This window comes from Charadrius vociferus, unplaced genomic scaffold, assembly GCF_000708025.1.
Source record: "Charadrius vociferus isolate BGI_N301 unplaced genomic scaffold, ASM70802v2 scaffold147, whole genome shotgun sequence".
Classification (NCBI taxonomy): Eukaryota; Metazoa; Chordata; class Aves; order Charadriiformes; family Charadriidae; genus Charadrius; species Charadrius vociferus.
Window position 1 is genome coordinate 32,166 of NW_009649570.1, and position 17,539 is coordinate 49,704.

At 39.7% G+C, this 17,539-nt stretch overlaps 1 protein-coding gene across 1 annotated transcript in view; it reads left to right on the forward strand.

Moving 5' to 3' along the window:
- Positions 1-1,360: 1,360 nt before the first annotated feature.
- ITGAV (integrin, alpha V) overlaps positions 1,361-17,539 on the forward strand; it is a 43,835-nt gene continuing 27,656 nt past the window's right edge. Inside the window, exons 1-4 of the mRNA XM_009890216.1 lie at positions 1,361-1,452; positions 4,064-4,191; positions 15,995-16,086; positions 16,572-16,686. Coding sequence (XP_009888518.1) covers positions 1,361-1,452; positions 4,064-4,191; positions 15,995-16,086; positions 16,572-16,686 — 427 coding nt within the window. The remainder of the gene's footprint in view (positions 1,453-4,063; positions 4,192-15,994; positions 16,087-16,571; positions 16,687-17,539) is intronic.

The following is a 17,539-nucleotide window of genomic DNA, read 5'->3' on the forward strand; positions in this document are numbered from 1 at the left end:
GGTGGGTGCCCTCCTGCCGGGAAGCTGAAGGCGGGTTTCTCAGGGCCGGTCGGCTCCCGAAAGTAAAGTTTGCTCTGCTGGGTTTTCTGCGGAGCCTCATCGGTCTGCCGTGCGTGCGAGTAACGGGGATACTAAAGAAAGCGTAGAGAGATGAAGGTATGGCGTTTCGCTTCGTTACGTCTCATACCTGAGGTTTTGTCTCGTGGAACTTCGGGAGTTCTCCTCCTTCTCTCTCTTTTTTTGGCTGCTCTCTGCAGAAGTGGGTGTGGGAGTTGCGCTCGCGCTCTGCGGGTCGCAAAGCTGCTGAGGAGTCTGGGGAAGGAGAAGTTCCGTGTAAATACCCTCCACATCTGCTTCCTGAATGCGTTCTCATTTCATGCTAAATGAAAATTAGGCAATGTCCAGTGGCTCCTGTGTTTCAGACTTCTGAATAGTCGTGACACCAACTTCACAGTTGCGGTGTTGCCATGATGAGTTAGTTTGTATTTCTCAAGTGCGGGCTACATTAAGATCCAGCTTTTGCCACTTTTTTCCCCCTCCTTTCCCATTTTAAGAAAGGGCTGTAAAGCTGGAAAAGCTGCTGCCTTCCATCATGCTAAGGGGATTTTCTCTCCCTCTCGATCTTTAGCTCATAAAACTTTATAAACAAGTTCTATAGCTATCGAGCAAGTCTTTTTGCAGTACATCAGCTAGTCTCGTTTGCATTTCTTTATTGCCTACAAATAGTAGAAGTTTTCCTGTCTTAACTTGCATGTGTTGCAACATCTTTCTGTGCTATCTTAATCCCCTAAGTCTTAGTACTAAAAGAAAAAAGGTTCTATTTGCGTCCCTCCCTTTATTTTTAGTCAGCATGTGTGGCTGCAGAGTTATCAGAAGACTGGTAAATGCATGTAATAAACTTTCTTGCTTTCCGATAAGGAATTCTGTGACACAGCTCTCATTGAAATCGCTATTTGGGACCTTTCCATTATTTTTATAATAACTATTGATCTCAAAGTGCGTGGCTGTAAAAGAAAACAGTGTTGGAGTGTTGCCTTGGTTTTGTGTTGGTTTTTTTTTTTTTAAAACCTTGAACACTAGTGGTTTTCAGACAGCATGGAAGACTCCTTCATATTTTTAAGGGAATTTTCTGTGCAATTTGTAGCTGTGACTAGACGTTAGTCTGTATCTGCTAAGTTAAAGTCTAGTACTGCGCTTTATCTTAAATTTAAGCTCATAATTGAAACAAAGCAGCTATGCAACTTTTACAGAAACGGCCTCTAATGGTGTGAAATTTTGAGTTTACACCTATGGACACTGATTGTTTGCCTCCTGAGGTAGCCAGAAATACATATATGCCATGTGCTCCAGATGTAGGCCAATGTCTTCCCCATCGTTCAGGAAGGATGAACAGACTCCCCCGCAGACTGGAATGCCTGCACATTCCCTCAAGCTGTTGGAGGGGAAGGAAAGGTAGCGATGAGCAGTGAGCTCAGGGATGTCTGCAGTTAAATGTTAGGTAGGAAACTGAGCGAACTGATTTGCAGCATGATTAGCAAAAGGTGTTTAGTAAAATGAGCCTTGTTATGTGGTTTCTATTGAGCGTCATGCGTGTCGCTTGGTTCCTACACCTTTGTTGTTGCTTTGGTGAATTTTTATGTCACCTGTTCTTATGTTCTTTGGTGAATTCTTATGTCACCTGAGTACTGGAGATGAAGTAAACTCAGTCAAGCTAAAGCTATTTGGATTGACTAGCCTGACAACAAAGGAGTGTTAATAGTTCTTGAACGCTCAAGCTGCTGTTTCATAGTCTATTTTGACCTGCTGGATACCAAAATAAAGCATATTTGGAAGTCTGGTATGAAAGACCTATTCCAGGAGTCAAAGTGGTAGTCTTGTATCAGGGTACTGTGCGCTCCCTGACAGAGGGCATAACTGTAGCACTAAGGGACTGAACGTAACTATAAAAATTGAAAAAGATTTCTCATACACCCTATGCTTTAAAAGAATTATATTTGATAGTCTGTCTTCCAGTATGCAAGTACATGGAAATACCAGTTTCTCTTTACTGGCCCATGGCAAAGCACTGGCAAGTTATTATTCCTGTAAGTACACCTACGTAAGTTGAACTGCTGAGGATGTCAATACACTCCCAGTCTTGCCAGTGTTGTGCTGGGGCAGGTAGTTATATCATGTAGGAGACAGGCAGTATCAAAGCATAGCTGGTGTGTTTCCATGGCAATAACACATTTCCATCTATTCCCCCTTTCCCAAAGTATGTGGACTAGAAACTTCTTTGTATTTAGGTAATTTGTATATTATTATAAGACCTATGACAAAATCTGCTCATTTGGTCTATCGTGATAAAAATGCGTGGGGTGGGGTTTTTTGGAGTGTGGGTGTTTTTTTTTTTTTCGCTTTGGGAAAAGAGGTGACTAAACCTTTGTGGAGTCCCATAATGATTCCTTTATTGGTAATCTCGTTAATAAACTTTATCACAAAGCTTATCTTAAGAAAGATTTAAAATCAATTATTAGAATGGGAATGATTTAATTCCTAAACAAATACTTCGTTTGGGGGGCTTCTCAAGTGCTCGTGATGCAAGAGTAAACTGGGAGGCAAGCTACCACTTGTTTAATAGATTGTAATAATTAATGTGTTTCTTTACTTGGCATTGTGCTGGCTATTTTTAAGCTTTTCTGTTTTGCCCAGAGAGAACGTTTTAAGTTGATTAAAGCATTTCAAAATCTTGTTCTTGGAATCTAGAGAATCTTTGAATGGCAACTTGAATGCCAGCTAGCCTGGATTTCCTGTCAGGGTCCACACCAGGAAGTTTTTAAGGTTCTGCAAATTCAAGCAAGTTGAAAACTAGTAGCCTATGTTGGTCTTCATATGGATTGAGGTGAGGTGCTACGTGGTTATACGTGGTATTTACATATAAAGAAAGAGAAACTTTGCTCTGTCCTGAAGTGGAGTCTGGAAGATGACTGTGAAAACCAGAACGAGTTTGATAAGTCTGGATCTGCCTACCTGTACACATTCTCTCCGACCAGTCTTGCAGCTTGTTCAGCTTAACCCAATTTCAAAACTAAGTAACCATAATGCCTGCTATGGGATGGTGAGACTTTGCGAGCTCTCCCAAACACTCTAAATGGAAACAACAGAGAAGATTCTGATGAAAGGAAGCACTTAGTTTTCTGTCTTCTATACGTCTTTGTTTATACTTCAAATCGACTTCCTCGGGAAAGTGCTAATGAGTCAAGTGTGTCTCGGAGTTCCTGGAAGATGTTAATAACCTTGTCGGAAGATGCTAAGAACCTTGTTTGGTCTGGCTTTTTATTAAATCTGTTTCTCACTTTGCAACTTCTGAATTTTAGCACCTGCACAGGCATAATCTTGTAGCAGTTCCTGCTTAGAGTGCACTTAACATGTTCGTATAATCAGAGATTATTAAAAGCACAACAGGTCTTAATAAGAAAATGATTACTGTGTAATTAATTTGGCTAAAGATTCATTAATGTAAAAACCTGTGGTTGATAGTCACTTGGGTACTTGGAGATTCTTTTTAAAAGAGCGTTTGCTAATACTAGGCTGACTCACCACTTAGCATCTTCTGAGCTCAGAAGCACGACTGTTTTGTTTATATATTGTTTCCATTTTTGACTGGGTTCATTGAATTACTTACATACAAAATTAACCAGAAATTATGCCAGCCGATGACTCTTAAATTACAGAAGTACACAATTTCCTGTTCTGCTGCATACATACATACATATTTTTGAAAGGAAAAAAAGAATATAAAAGGTGTTTGCCTCATTTTAAATATCGTTTTAAGTAGGACAGAATACTTTACTTTTCTTGTCTTTTTTGTAAATGGGGTTTTTTTTGCCTGCTTTTGCTTGCAGAAAAGAGGGACCCAAGACCTAAACCTAATATAAATTTCTCTGAAACTCAAAGCAGTTCTAGTCAGATTTAGATTTGAATGAGCAAAGCTTTTGCTTCGTTAACTCTTCAGATGTCATAAAGTAACATTGTCTGTGCCTTAGGTTTTGAAACCTTGTTTTATTTCTTCTTTTTACTACAGGATATTTCTTCTGGTGGGAGCTCCAAAAGCAAACACTACCCAGCACAACATTGTAGAAGGAGGCCAGGTGCTCAAATGTAACTGGAATTCCAACAGAAATTGCCAGCCGATTATATTTGACTCCACAGGTAACATGCAGTTCGCAGTGGGGGAAGATGGAGTGTCTCTGCTCTAATCCCAGTGTGAGAGTGCAGAAGGGATTCAGATTCACGTGGGGCCTTTTGATGGTCGCTGTGGATGCAGCTGGTTTTGGACTGGCAGCTAGTCAAGGCTTGGTGGTTTGGGTTTTTTGTTTTTTTTTTTTTCCTTTTTCCTTTCCTCTCTTTGAAAATTCTGTTGTCCTTGATACGTGCTGAGAGCCTGAGTGAGCATACGTTATTCTTCTTTTGTTTTAACCTATTTATACTTATCCTCTGTACTTCCCAGCAATCCTAAAACATTCACAACGTAATTCCCAATAAACCCCAAGGGGTTTATTGCCTGTTAAGAACATGGCATATGAGGAAGGATGCTTTTCTAATATCAGCGAAGGTGGTGTGTGCAGAGATACTCAAAAGTTTAATCTGAAATTGGGCGTATAAACTTGAAACTATGGGAAAAATACCTTCTTTTTTAATTTTTCCCCTTGGATGTAGCTTTGTAGTATTTGTGACCCTTGTGATAGCAGCACTGGGGGTGCCTCAGGTCAGAGGCATTACTTACCCATTTCTGAAGTATCCTAAAGCTGAGCAGCAGCAATGCTGACGTTAAACATCTCGCTCAGTCTTCATGCTCTGGTACACATAGTGATTTCCACAAGCTGTGGCAGGTCATATGAGAACACACCGCATGTGCTTTTCTGCTTCAGTGTTGAATCCTGTTTTCCACAGCGTGTTTCAGGCCAGCGGAAAAACCTTTCTGTGTCATGAGAGTGGATTAGCAAGACCCATATGGTAGGGCAGAGGAAGCACCTGTGCTTTTAAGGTCCAGTTGGTTCGAATTCATTCTTGCCTCTGCTGGTATTTTGACTTGGCAGTCTAAAGGCTATTATGCAGCTGTCATAGATCGTGTACGATGCATTGGAGAAACCTTTCTTCCAATTCTGTTGTTGAGGTATACAACAAAATGTTGTTGGTGTTGAGATTTCTGAAATCTCCATATATTTTTCTGAAAACTATTATGTTACTGGTTCCCTTGAGGAGAAAAAAAAAAGGTACGTAATGGTACACACAAACGCCAAGTAATTAGCAGTCCCTTTACCCTATAGGAACCTTCCTGCCAGATTAATTAAGATCTCTAGTAAGCTGCAAAGTGTGACATTTCATCTGCATCAATGTAAGGACAGCAAAAAATTTTTTTTTTTTTTTTACTTTGGGATTATTGTTTACTAGAATACAAACGTGGTGTTTGTTTTAAAGAAAGACTCTAGATGTCCCTAATTAATAATCACCACAAATAAAATATTTGAAAAAACGTGGGAGGTAAAGATGGGCCACCTGGGTAGGTTCTGGATGCATCTTCCAGGGGGAATTGCAGTGCATTTATCTGTCTATACTGTGAGTGTTTGCAATAGGCTTTTCCATATGCCAGGCAGAGTAGATACAGAGGCCACGCTGCTTTGCTTTGTGTCTGTGCTTAAGGTATATGCTACTGGGCAAACAAACAGTCGTTTGCTTACAATTTGTCTTTGAGTAATGGGCATGTTAATTACTTGAAATTTAACAGTAAAAATAGCAGGTCGTAATTGCTTAAGAGGATTTCTTTCAGGCACATTTTAACTCATTCCAGCTTTGAGGCAATGAATTGGGAAATAATGCATTTGTCGATTATTCTCTGGGTGAAAAGGGGCATTGTATTTCAGTATAATAAAATAATAAATGCGCTGAGACGAAATAAAGTGTCTTTTTCTTCGTGCATAATACAATGGTTGATTCCCTACATTACGTTGGCAATGTCTTACTGCCGACACAGTGTAAACCCCCTGTCCTGCCTGCCCCTACCTCGTAGGGGAAGAGGGCTTAGGGAAGACCTGTGATTCACTTTTAGGGAAATGGAAAGCAGAAGGTTTGACCGCTGATTTGTGGTGCTAATGCCAAGGTGGTTTTTGTAGATGACTAAATGGAATCTCTGGAAGAATTCAGGTTTATCCATCACTACTTCAACACTTCTGTAATGTGATTTGCAATTCCAGGGGTATTGCTTAGCAATACAAGGCAGATTTTTATTTTTCTTTTCCCCTCCAAGGCTCTTTAGCCCTTTTGTCGCTGGAAAAAGCAGCACACGTTCTGTGTAATTAATTAGATGGGTTTCTTCAGAGTTCTTTTCTCATTGTTTACAGCTAGTGAGAAATCTGACCCGTGAAAATAATGAGAACATTCGTACTTGTGGTTTTTCTCTGTTTACGTGTCGATGCCAAACTCCGTATGTGGAGTTGCAAAATTATAAGAATTACTAGAAGGCATGCCCCTATTCCTTCTCCTGTCTCCCTGTGCCAGGTAGCATAGCTGGCAGATCCTGGACCAGGCCAAGCCACTGTGTCTTGCAGGCAGTATCTGAGCAAGAAGGGGGACATATCTCTGTGCTGTGAACATCTCAAGAGGAAAGAGCCAGTCTGGTTCTGACTGCGTGAGGTTGCGTTGGTCCGCTTCTCTCCTGGTTGTATCACTAATAAATACGGGAGTAGGGATTTTGCAGGGGTCCAGCAAACAAGGTTTTTGCTCTCTCTATTATTATTATTATTTTCTTATTAAACATTACTTGGTTTTAGTGAAGTTTTCCTCCAGCTTTACAGATCCTTATCCCCATCTGTACAAAGGCCACACTGAGCTCAGCTGCGCAGCAGTGACTGCACAGAGTTGGGGTTAATTTTCTAACGCTTGCGTTTGGCTTAAATACCATGTTGGCACAGAAGTGTGGTCATTTACACGAGGCAAATGCAACAGCCATTACGTAGCCCAGGAGAGGAGGCACTGGCTGCTTTACCTTCATCTTTGGAGGAGGAGCTGTTCAAGCTCTTGCCGTATACCAGCATTGCTTGTTACTTGCTTTTACCCTTACCCCGGCTCCCCTGGAGGAAAGCATAAGTAATTAAGCTGATAGTTCCTGGTAGTACCAAATTTATCGCTTTGTTTCTTCCTTCCTGTGCGTGACAACTCGGCTCTTTCAGGAGGGCAGCTGGGCAATAAGAGTCCATTCATACGGAACTCGCATAGCGCTCATTCTGAAAATACATGTGTTTCTCTCCTTTTCATGCCCTCCCCACCAGCCTGTAACATAAAAAAACCCCAACCCCTCAATAAAGCATATATTACAATTTTTAAACTGCTGTCAAAAAAAAAAAATCCTTTCACGGTCCCTACACAGTGTATTTTCTCATTTAAATCAATTATATACTTGCAAAGGGGAAGGGGGATCTCCCCTTGTCTTAGGTCTCCCAGACACACATGTAAAGAATACGCTAGAGAATATTCTGTATCTATGTCTGTGTGCGTGTGTTTCGGTGCATATTGCACTAATTGCTTTTGATGTTCTGGTATACATGGTGGCTTTGGAAGACAAAATGTTTATATCGCACATTAACACTTCCCAAATGTAAAGATGCTTCGCTGTGGGGCTTCTGAGCAGTTTAGCATTGACATCAGTTGGCTTTGATTTAACGAAGTTATGACTATGTGAAAATTGCGTAACAAACATGTGTGGTAGAAAATGCCCTCAAATTCGGAGGCGCATATAGCTGTGCTGCACATGCTTGTGCATACATGGCCAGAAAGTTAGAGTCAGGTTTTTTTTAGAGGCTTTCAAGTATTGGGCACGCAGTTCAGGCTGGTTTTTGCCCTTAGAAGCACTTAAAGGTTAAGGTTAAAAAGGAACCAAGCACCACAGCAAACTTGCATGTGCATGCTTTTGCATATACTGTCGCAAAATTAAAATATGAAACGGTGCTTGTAGGTGTTACTCTAATGGGGTATCCTGCAAATCTAGATAGAAACAGGTCTGACTAGAAAGTGCTATGTGAGAGCTGAACTACTTTGGCCTTATTCCTGTTTACCTTGTTAATGCAGAAGCTAAATGTGCCACTGTCACAAAACTAAAGTTTCTGAATCGTAGAGTACCAGGTTGGAAGGGACCTGAAGGATCGTCGGGCAGTATTTGTATTCTTTTATATCTTGACTTCTTACTATAATCGCCACAGCATTACCACAATTCCAATTGAATTGTTATGTAAAATACTTGGGATTTTTTCCCCTCTGTCTCCCATTAACTTTCAGAGTTTCAGAATGTGTAGGAGACTGTATTTCTTCAGGACAAGCACTGGGGGGAAATTTACATTCTCAAGATAGTATATTCTTCAAAACAGTCATAAGCATAAGCAATATCAGTAAATCCTTTCCTTTGCAAATGTTTTACATTTCACCTTCAATTTACCAAAACCCACAAGTTACAGATCAAGGTGGGTAAATATTGGTCTTCATTCTTAACCCTTCTCCATGCCAGATAATTTTGTGACTGCAAGTTTAGTATGTATTTTTTTGTGTTAATCCATAGCAATAGGGGAATGTTCTGAATCGTACAAAGGAGAAAGAACCTGGGAAAGCAAATGGTGGGAAAACTGCCCCTAGAGCTTTCTAAGCCCTACTGCTACTCTTTCTACAAGACTGACTGGAGAGGTGGTTCCTCTCTTAGAAAGCTTAACAGTGTCTAGTGAGCAGTTGGCTTCATCTGCCAGCTGCTTAGCAGCTTCTTCCAGGAAAAACATATTTCTTGGGGGTAAACTGTAAAAGGAATGCACTTAATATAGTAGTCCATTTTCTCTTTCTGATCAGTTTTGAGACAGAGGTCCAAAACCATTTGGTTTTAAGACACATCTGTTCTTCCTCCCCTTTTCTCCTTCCACAGCCTTCACGGAGCAGCACAGCAAAGCTTGCACAGATTGCACTTGAAAGTATTTCCATAATCTTGCTCAGGGAAAATATTCTTGAAAAGTTAAAGGTTTTTTTCTGCGAGTTACATTTATTTTGTATAGTCATCCATTTTTTTGTGTATAAAATTAAGCATGTTTTTTTTTTATGTGAGAGGAGGATCAGCAGGTCATTGATCCAGCCAACAAAACCAGTGAGCGCAGGGCTGGTCAAATGTGCTTTTGTAGGAAAATCAACAAGTCATCTTTATGGTTTTTATTTATGTATTTTACAGTTTGGCATACATGGAATAGCAGGGTGGATACACTTAGCTAATTGTCTGACATCTAGATAAATACCTCCATTATTTGGCCATGGAATTTTAGAGAGCAGGATCACTCTGAGTTGTCATTCTGACAAACAAACAAAAAATTCTTCAGAGACCCATGTAACCAGTTGCAGTTCATCAGGCTGTACACATGTGAGCAATATGTAGCAAATTAATGTAAACCAAATGAGCTTCCTATGTGCTTGTTTTCCAAAAGGAAACAGTCGTCTTCATAATTATTCTTATTATTTTACTTTTCGTCTTGGGGGTTCTAGCTCTTCATCAGTCAAGAATAATGGGAAGTGGGTTGGTAGAAATGGCATTTCTTCATGCTCCCATGGCTTTTCATAAAAACGTAACAAATGTTTTGTGATGATCAAGTTTCTCTTGAAAAAAAACTGCCAGTTTTTAGAGGAAAGCTTTGAGGAAGGTACCTGCTCCAGCAGGGGATGCTTGAAAGCACAACTCTATGTCAGCGTTAAAAAGTGCAGCACTGAGACTGTTTCAAGAGCTTCTGCATTTAGAATAATCTGATGAAATGCAGACAGCTCTACGAACTGTTACAAAGGAAAAAATGCTCATAAACCAACTTTGAACTTCCATGCTAATGAATCGCAGATTTCTCGAGCAGATTTCGTTTTTAGCACAGAAGGATCTGCTTGCTCAGACAATGTATTGTTTTGCTCTTTTGAGACGCAGAGTATAACAGGTCGACGCACTGCTACGCTGTCATTCCTTCTTTTGGTAAAAGCTTTCTCTGCTGCTGTCATTCTCCATATCAGATCTCAAAATTCAAGATTGGGAAAAGTTACAGAAGCCGTTGAATACTGAAAACTAAGAGCATCTCGGATGTTTTCCCCTCTGCGTGTTGTGTTTTTATTGTTTTGGAAAAAGAATTCAGTGTAGTCTCTGGCTGCATGAAGTTTTTATCACTTTGACTGTCGTCCTGTCCCTCCTCTCCCACCCTTCCCATGTGTTTTGACGCACCAGAGTAATTTTAGAGAAATGGTTTGTTCTTAAATATTTTTCTATGAAATTCTTTTAAGGCTGGTTATTTTGATCTGTGCTAAAAGATGAGAAAGGAACTTTTTGAAAAGGAAAATACTTACAAAAAAACTGTCCTATTCCTCCTCATGTTTCCAGGTTTGTTTGGTTTGTTGTTTTTTCTTTCTTTTTTTTTTTTTTCCCCCCTATTCCCAAGTGGGTGATTCTAGACAATAGGAGCCTTTGTTTGGAAGCCTAAACCACCAGTTTGGCATGGCTGTATCTATCTGTGACCTATTTAGTTTGAAGTGGGTATTTTAACTGCCTTGCGCAGTTTTGTGCAGTAGCATTGCCCGGCATCTGCTGATGTTGGGAAGTTATGTCTGGAGTGGGTGTCATGAGCCTATATTTGCCTTTTGGAGATTTTGATCATTTGTGCAAATGAGTCAGTTGTTCGTTTCCACTTATGGAATAAGGAAATGTGGGATAGGTTGGTGCTTTGTGGAAATAACATGCTTTAACAAAGTATTGTGGTGTGTTTTTTTTTTTTTAGCTGATGGTTTTATTGGTAGTAGGGTGCAATCTGTATGGGGATTTCAATCTCAAAGGCTATTGATTTAGTCAACAACAAAGCAATAAATCTTGTGAAGACCATTCATTCATTTGTAGTAAAATGGATTGATTTTTATCTCACCAAATCTATCATTGCCTCAGTCCCATTGAAGTTTGGTTGATAGCCTTATCGGGTGCGCTGGTATAACCGAAGTCTGCGTGGGGCTCCGGGTACTGCTTTGGATACAAAAGAGGGAGGCAGAATGTATAAAACCTCCTCCGCGTGTTGTTATAGCTGACAGTGGAAAAATGCTCATGCTTTTGTGATTAGGTAGACTCCTGCATGAATACTGTTGGCGCTGTGTGTGCGTAGCTGGATCTCAACCCTATGACAAGTTGGAAAAAAAAAAAGCAAAAAAAAAAAAAGCGTCTTTCTTATATTAGGCAAAGGGAAACGATGTTTTTGTTCCAGCACCGCCCGGGGAAAGAAGCAGGATTCACGAATTGGAAGAGGGAAGGGGAGTAGTGGGAAGCTCTGTATTCCTGTCTCCCTGACTCATTAAGAAAACACTGTGGCTAAACCAAAGTTGCTAAACCATCAGCTGCCCCACAGCATGAGGAGTTTCAAGGGAAGATAAGCTCCTACATGCTCACTCTTGCCTCGTTAACTAAGATTGAAATCGCTGCGATTTTGGCTGGAAGATAGCTAGCTTTATGCCGCGCAAAGTCCTTATATTATGAAAACAGCTCTCATATTTTTAAAGTTTGTCTTTCTTATGGCTGGCAGCATAAAGTTTCCCTTTACCTAGAAGGGCCAACACGATTTACTTTGAATTGGCTTAGTTAGTTACAAAGAGGTTTATTTTAATGGAAATTCTGTGAATTGGGTGACGATTCAAATTTTACAACTTCTTAAGTATTCGTAGTATGATGACACTGAGCCAGGCTTCATCGGTTCGCTGCCTCTTGCCTCATGTTTATCTCAGTTAAGTCTGGCACTCAAGATCAGGGGCAAATCTTTTAGTTCAGTTTTCTCATTCCCATGCAAGCAGGCAGGTTGGGAGTTACGACTCATCCACTTACTCAGGTGCAATCATTTTGTAGTAACACCATTGTTTCTGTAATTGATAACACTTACATTGGAAAAAGAGGGTGCCAACTATCCTGAGCTGATAGCCAAAAGCAATTCAGCACTGAAAGAACTTTTGATCTTTTAATTATGATTTGGAAGATGGCTTAGACTATTATTTTCTTTCCTTTTTCTGCAATTGCTACTCAGCATCCCTCCACATTAGTTTCCATTTATAAATTTAAATCCTGTGTCACACAGTAAAGTGACACTGCTCCATCGGTCCAGCAGCAACAGCGCACCTATATAGTGGTTTTTTAAAGCAATTCTGTTCCTGCCTTGACAACCCTATCACCCCACCTGGAAGGTGCTTGGTGAGACAAAGCGCTGTTGACTTGTCACATCAGCCCTTTTTCTGTAATGAAAGAGTTATGTAAAATCATCATGTGATATCTACTACAATGAGGAGCAAAGGAAAAAACACGGCATAAGCTGCCTTTACAGATACGAAGTAATACCCTGTGGTCAAATGACATAATCCTGGAATTAATGACCCATCAAGTAAAAGTCCTTGTGGCGGATGCGTTTTAGGCTGACAAAGAGCATTGTGTAAAAACTTGGAACGTTTTCTTGAATAAATCCAGTCAGAACATACTGTGTATTGCCATATTTGTTTGAATGCCTGTTTAAAATGTGCATCACTGGTTTAAAGACATTTCTAAGGTATTCTTGAGACACTCAAAATAAAAGAATTTAGAAACACAAGAAAAACAGCAGTGGCTGTAAGAACCATTGTAGCAGTCAGGCTGACCATATTATATCAAAATGTTGGTCTGAACTTACAAATCTGTGTAGGTTTAAATCCTACCTGTATTACAGTTTGCTTCATTTAATGTGGGTACTGTTTTTAAAGGGTATGAGGGAAGGCTTTGGGTTTGTTTTGGGGGGGGGGAGGATGTGGGGGAGTCATGTTTTTTTTTTATAACTAACACTGAAAAGTTATACTGTGATAAAAGAGCAATAAAGTCAAGGTCTTTATTTATAACTAAAACACAGAAATGCTGAAGTCAGTCTTATATCTTCCCATGACAGTATAGCTAAAACAAAAAAAAATGTTTTTTGTTTTTTATACCTAAAACTAAAAATATGACTTTACAGTATAGCTAACACACCTTATTTAACTCTGATTTGTTTCAGTGAGGGCTCACATTTAAGTGTTCTTTATGTTTGTTTTCCCCAGTCAGGAACAGAAACAAATGGTTTCTCATTTAAAGCAAGGGGATTTTTGATGACAGGTGTTTTCCAGATTTCCTCATAAAATTAGTTTCTCTTCTGGACCTGAGGGAAAGGCTCATAATCTCTTTACACAGTGTTTTCCTGGGGAGACTTTTAAATGGGGGTGGGTAAATACATTTATTTAGCCAAATTGCCTAATGGAGCACATTTTACTATGTGGTGGGTTTTTTTTTTATGCATAACAATTCCTAATTTGTTTTTTAGGCCTTCAGAAATTGTGATGCTGGCTTCTCAAGTCATGACGTTTGGAACATAATAAACTTGGGAACGTATTCATTTGCTTTCTGATTTGGAGATTTTAGGTTTTTTATACATGCCAGCTTCTGACTACATCTCAAAGCCTAGATGGTTACCTATTAAAATAAAATTGAAGAGAGGTTTCCAATATTGTCCTCAATTTACAGCCAAATCAGGGCTTTTTCAGTGCTGTAGAAAAAATAATTTTGTCCCCTAAAGACTGAGAGAGAATTTTTTGTAGCTGCCATCCTGGACATTGGTCCTTCCTTGGGTGGGGGCAGCACCAGTAATCTGTCTTTTTTTTTTTTTTTTGGTCTTTTTTTGTTTTATTGCTTTATGCTGTCTCAGCTGATGCATTCAGCTGAAACTTGAAGGAACTGATTTCCTTAACATCTTGTGATAAAATCAGATTGCTGATAATGCTGAATGGCTGCTTCCCTGCTGTTGCAGCAAGACCATTCCTTCTACTTGTTGCTATTGTTTTAAACTTAAATGGGATGTTTACAACCTGGACACTTTTATTGTACCTAGCACAATAGGATTCTGCTTTACACTGTAAAACCGCTATATTAACTTTCATTTTAGTCCTAGGTACATCGCATTGTATAAGTATCCAACAGTAGAGAAAGGTGTAAAATACCGTGCCGTAACTATTCCCCAGTTTTATATTGTTTAAACCATTGTTTGGCAAGTAAAGCTGAGAGATTTCTTTGTATTCGAGAGTAGTGGGACAAATAGAGGGTAGGAGCCAAATCTATCTTTCTAGGCTGCGTAACCTTGGGTGTGGTTACAAGCACAATAAACTGATTTTAAGTCAGTGATGCTGTCAGAAAGGATATAGTTCCCATCCATATGTTCCTGTCATCTCCCCAGTAGGTTAGCACCATTTCCCTCCTCGTGCAGTCAGCTGGGATGGTTCCTGATCCAACTGAATATTTTTTCAGTGGGGTTCATTCTTACATGGTTCATGTTATTACTGCCTGGACATGTGCCCGGACAAAGGCTGGCAGCAGGAACGTATGGACAGGAGCAGATGGGAACTCCTACCCCTTTTGGTGGTGGCTTCATCTGAAACTAACCCAGTCGAGCAACTGCATCCTTTGAGTAAAACGGTCCTTGGGTGGATTGTCATGAATTAAAGTCAAGGAAGGGAAAAAAGGATGATAAAAGCAGGGATTTTAGAACTGTGCTCAAGACAATTCCCTACTTGAAAGACATCTTGATCTGGTTTTGCTTTTCTGTGCTATGAGAACATGACACACGCAGGTCTCCAAGCTACATTTCTCTCTGTGCAAGGGCGACAGTATAAATGTTCAAGTGTATAATAAATCTGTGCATCAGGCCCTCCATGTCTTTAGCACCTGTTCATTGGGGGGGGGGAGGTGTGTGACAGAAGGAAGTGGGGTTTTTTAATTACCTTTGATGAAATTAGAAAAACCACAGTAGTTCTCTGTAATGCTTTGTGCTCGGCGCTGATTTTTACGTAGCTCTAATGTAAAAGTAGTCCAGATACTTGCTTGTTTTGGCTGACTGCAGATTAGAGTTACTTTTGTTGTCCTTTTCATGGGATTTTCCTAATGGAAGGAACACAGTCTCTGGAGACAAAACATTCTGTACAAGGTGCAAGGCAAGCAAGGAAATTTTGATTCAGGTACTCACAGGTCTCTGATTCATAGCGGGGTTGGGTTTGGGGATTTCCCCAGCAGTCGGTGGAAGTGATGTATGCCTGTTGACTTCATTGACTCCTTTAGATTTAGGCACTGTAAACCAGCGATTTAGGTGACTTTTTTTTTTTAAAGATAGCGCATTACATCCATTTTCTCATTAGGCTGGCAAAGTTTCCGTTGTTGTTCCAATGAAAGGACATAAAAAACATTAATCATTTAAAGACTTTTAACAGTCATACTTGCAGAAATACCACTCATTAAGTTGCTTCTACCAACCTTCATCACCGAACAGTTAACATACATCAGTGCAAATTATCCCTCATTTAACTTACTCTTCTGTATGGCAAACTCTTGAATGTTTTTGTTACTGAATACCCTTTCACTTTACTGGTAGCTGGTAAGCATGCTAGTTGCCATGCTTTGTACACTGATGCCATGCTCAGAATAGAGATGTTAACACTTGGTAGAATAGTAGAAGAATATCTGTCCCCATTCTAGCCAAAGGCAAAACTCACATAATTTAATCAGGGTGATGTTTCTTCTGGAGGCATGAGTCCTAACTTGGCTTTGGCACCGATCCTTGAGCAGTGCTGTAATCTGACTTGAAAGTCAAATATCTCAAGTATGAGGTATTTACTGTTTCACTGTCAAAGATGCTGTAAACTTTGTGCTCTTACAAAAAAAGAATGTTTTACAAATGCTTCATGTGTAAAAATAGCTGTATTTGGCTGTACGTGTAAAAATGACTAGTAACAAGAAATCCTTTTTAAAGCCTGTTTCCATGAAAGGGTGATATCCTCCAATGTTACTGTTTTCTCCTTTTCTCTGTATGCATCAAAACCAATGACTTAGCCTTTTTTTTTTTACTTCTAACTGTACCATTTCCTGTAAAATTATGCTTCTTTTTCATTTTCTTTTTAGGCAACAGAGATTTTGCTCCTGATGATCCACTGGAATTTAAATCTCATCAGTGGTTTGGAGCCTCTGTGAGATCCAAAAATGATAAAATTCTGGTAGGTTTTGATGCCCTTCAAATGCCTCAGTACTGGGATACTGTAGTGGAAGAAAATGTGAAAAGATTCAGATAACTCCAAATTTAAACAAAATCTCACTAATCAGTATGGCTAGCCTTTTTTAAGTCTTTATAAACAAAGGTTGTAGCATTTTTGGCTGGTTTTGAGCAAAGTAGTAGAATTAGTTTTCCTGAAGTTAAAATGTGTTATAAATTCTTGATGAACTCTTTACAATCGTTGCTTTAAAAAATATTATTTCTAAAATTCTTGCGATAAAACAATGCGGTATTTCTAAAATTACAAACTGGTGATACTTCTGCCCCAGCACTTTAAGTATAAATCTGCTCTAATAACATGTGGTACATCTGCCAAAATTTTTTTTTTGTTACTATTCTGTAGAAAATTGGAATTCCATTGTATTATTCTGTACCCCCCAGCATCTTGAAGAGGAGTTTGTTTTCTCACTGCCGTGATTTCTTCCTTAGGCCTGTGCCCCGCTGTACCACTGGAGGACTGAAACAAAACAAGAGAGAGAGCCTGTAGGAACTTGTTACCTGCTTTCAGGATCTAAATCTGTGGAATATGCACCCTGCAGGTCAAGTAAGTGTAGAGCACTTCGTTGCTTTTCTGTTGGGAATTTCTCCTGTGTTTTATTTTTTTATTTATTATTATGTTTGAAGCGGGATGTTTTACAGGTACGTCTCCCTTCCATGTACAGCCTCATAGCAACTAGAAGAAAAGCTAAGCTAGATCACAGAATCATAGAACAGTTTAGGTTGGAAAGGACCTTGAAGATCATCGAGTTCCAACCCCCCTGCCATGGGCAGGGACACCTCCCACTAGACCAGGTTGCCCAAGGCCACGGGCAGCCTGGCCTTGAACACCCCCAGGGATGGGGCCTCAAGAACCTCACCGGGCAACCTGTTCCAGTGCCTTACCACCCTTAAAGTGAAAAACATCTACCTAAAGATCCAGACATCTGAATTCTCCTCTAGTTACCATGCAGGACGCAGACCTTGCTTTCTCTGCTGTAGGCCAGAGGAAAAGCTTAGGTCCAAGTATTGTTGGAATTGAGGACTTCAGTTTCTAGAAGGACAGCTTCTGTACTGGTTACTCGAGCAAAATTATGTAGCAAGTGCTTTTTCAAAGATAAGATCTAGAATTTTATCAAGCTTAATTATTGTTATTCGATTAATTTAAAGCAAGAGCTCATTTTAGAAGACAAGGTTTTTCACAAGTAGGTTCTGATTTCCCCATATGCATACGTATGTAGCGATGCATTGTTTTAATTATCGTCATTGTCAAACATTTTGAGTCTTAATTTCTAAATGCTTTGCATCTGTATCATGTATCTGAGTTGGTAGACCTTTTTTAAAATATAGGAGTCTGAAAGTTGAACGTTCAAGCTGGGATTACTGTTTTTTTTTTTAATTTGATGAAAATCATTGGTGAA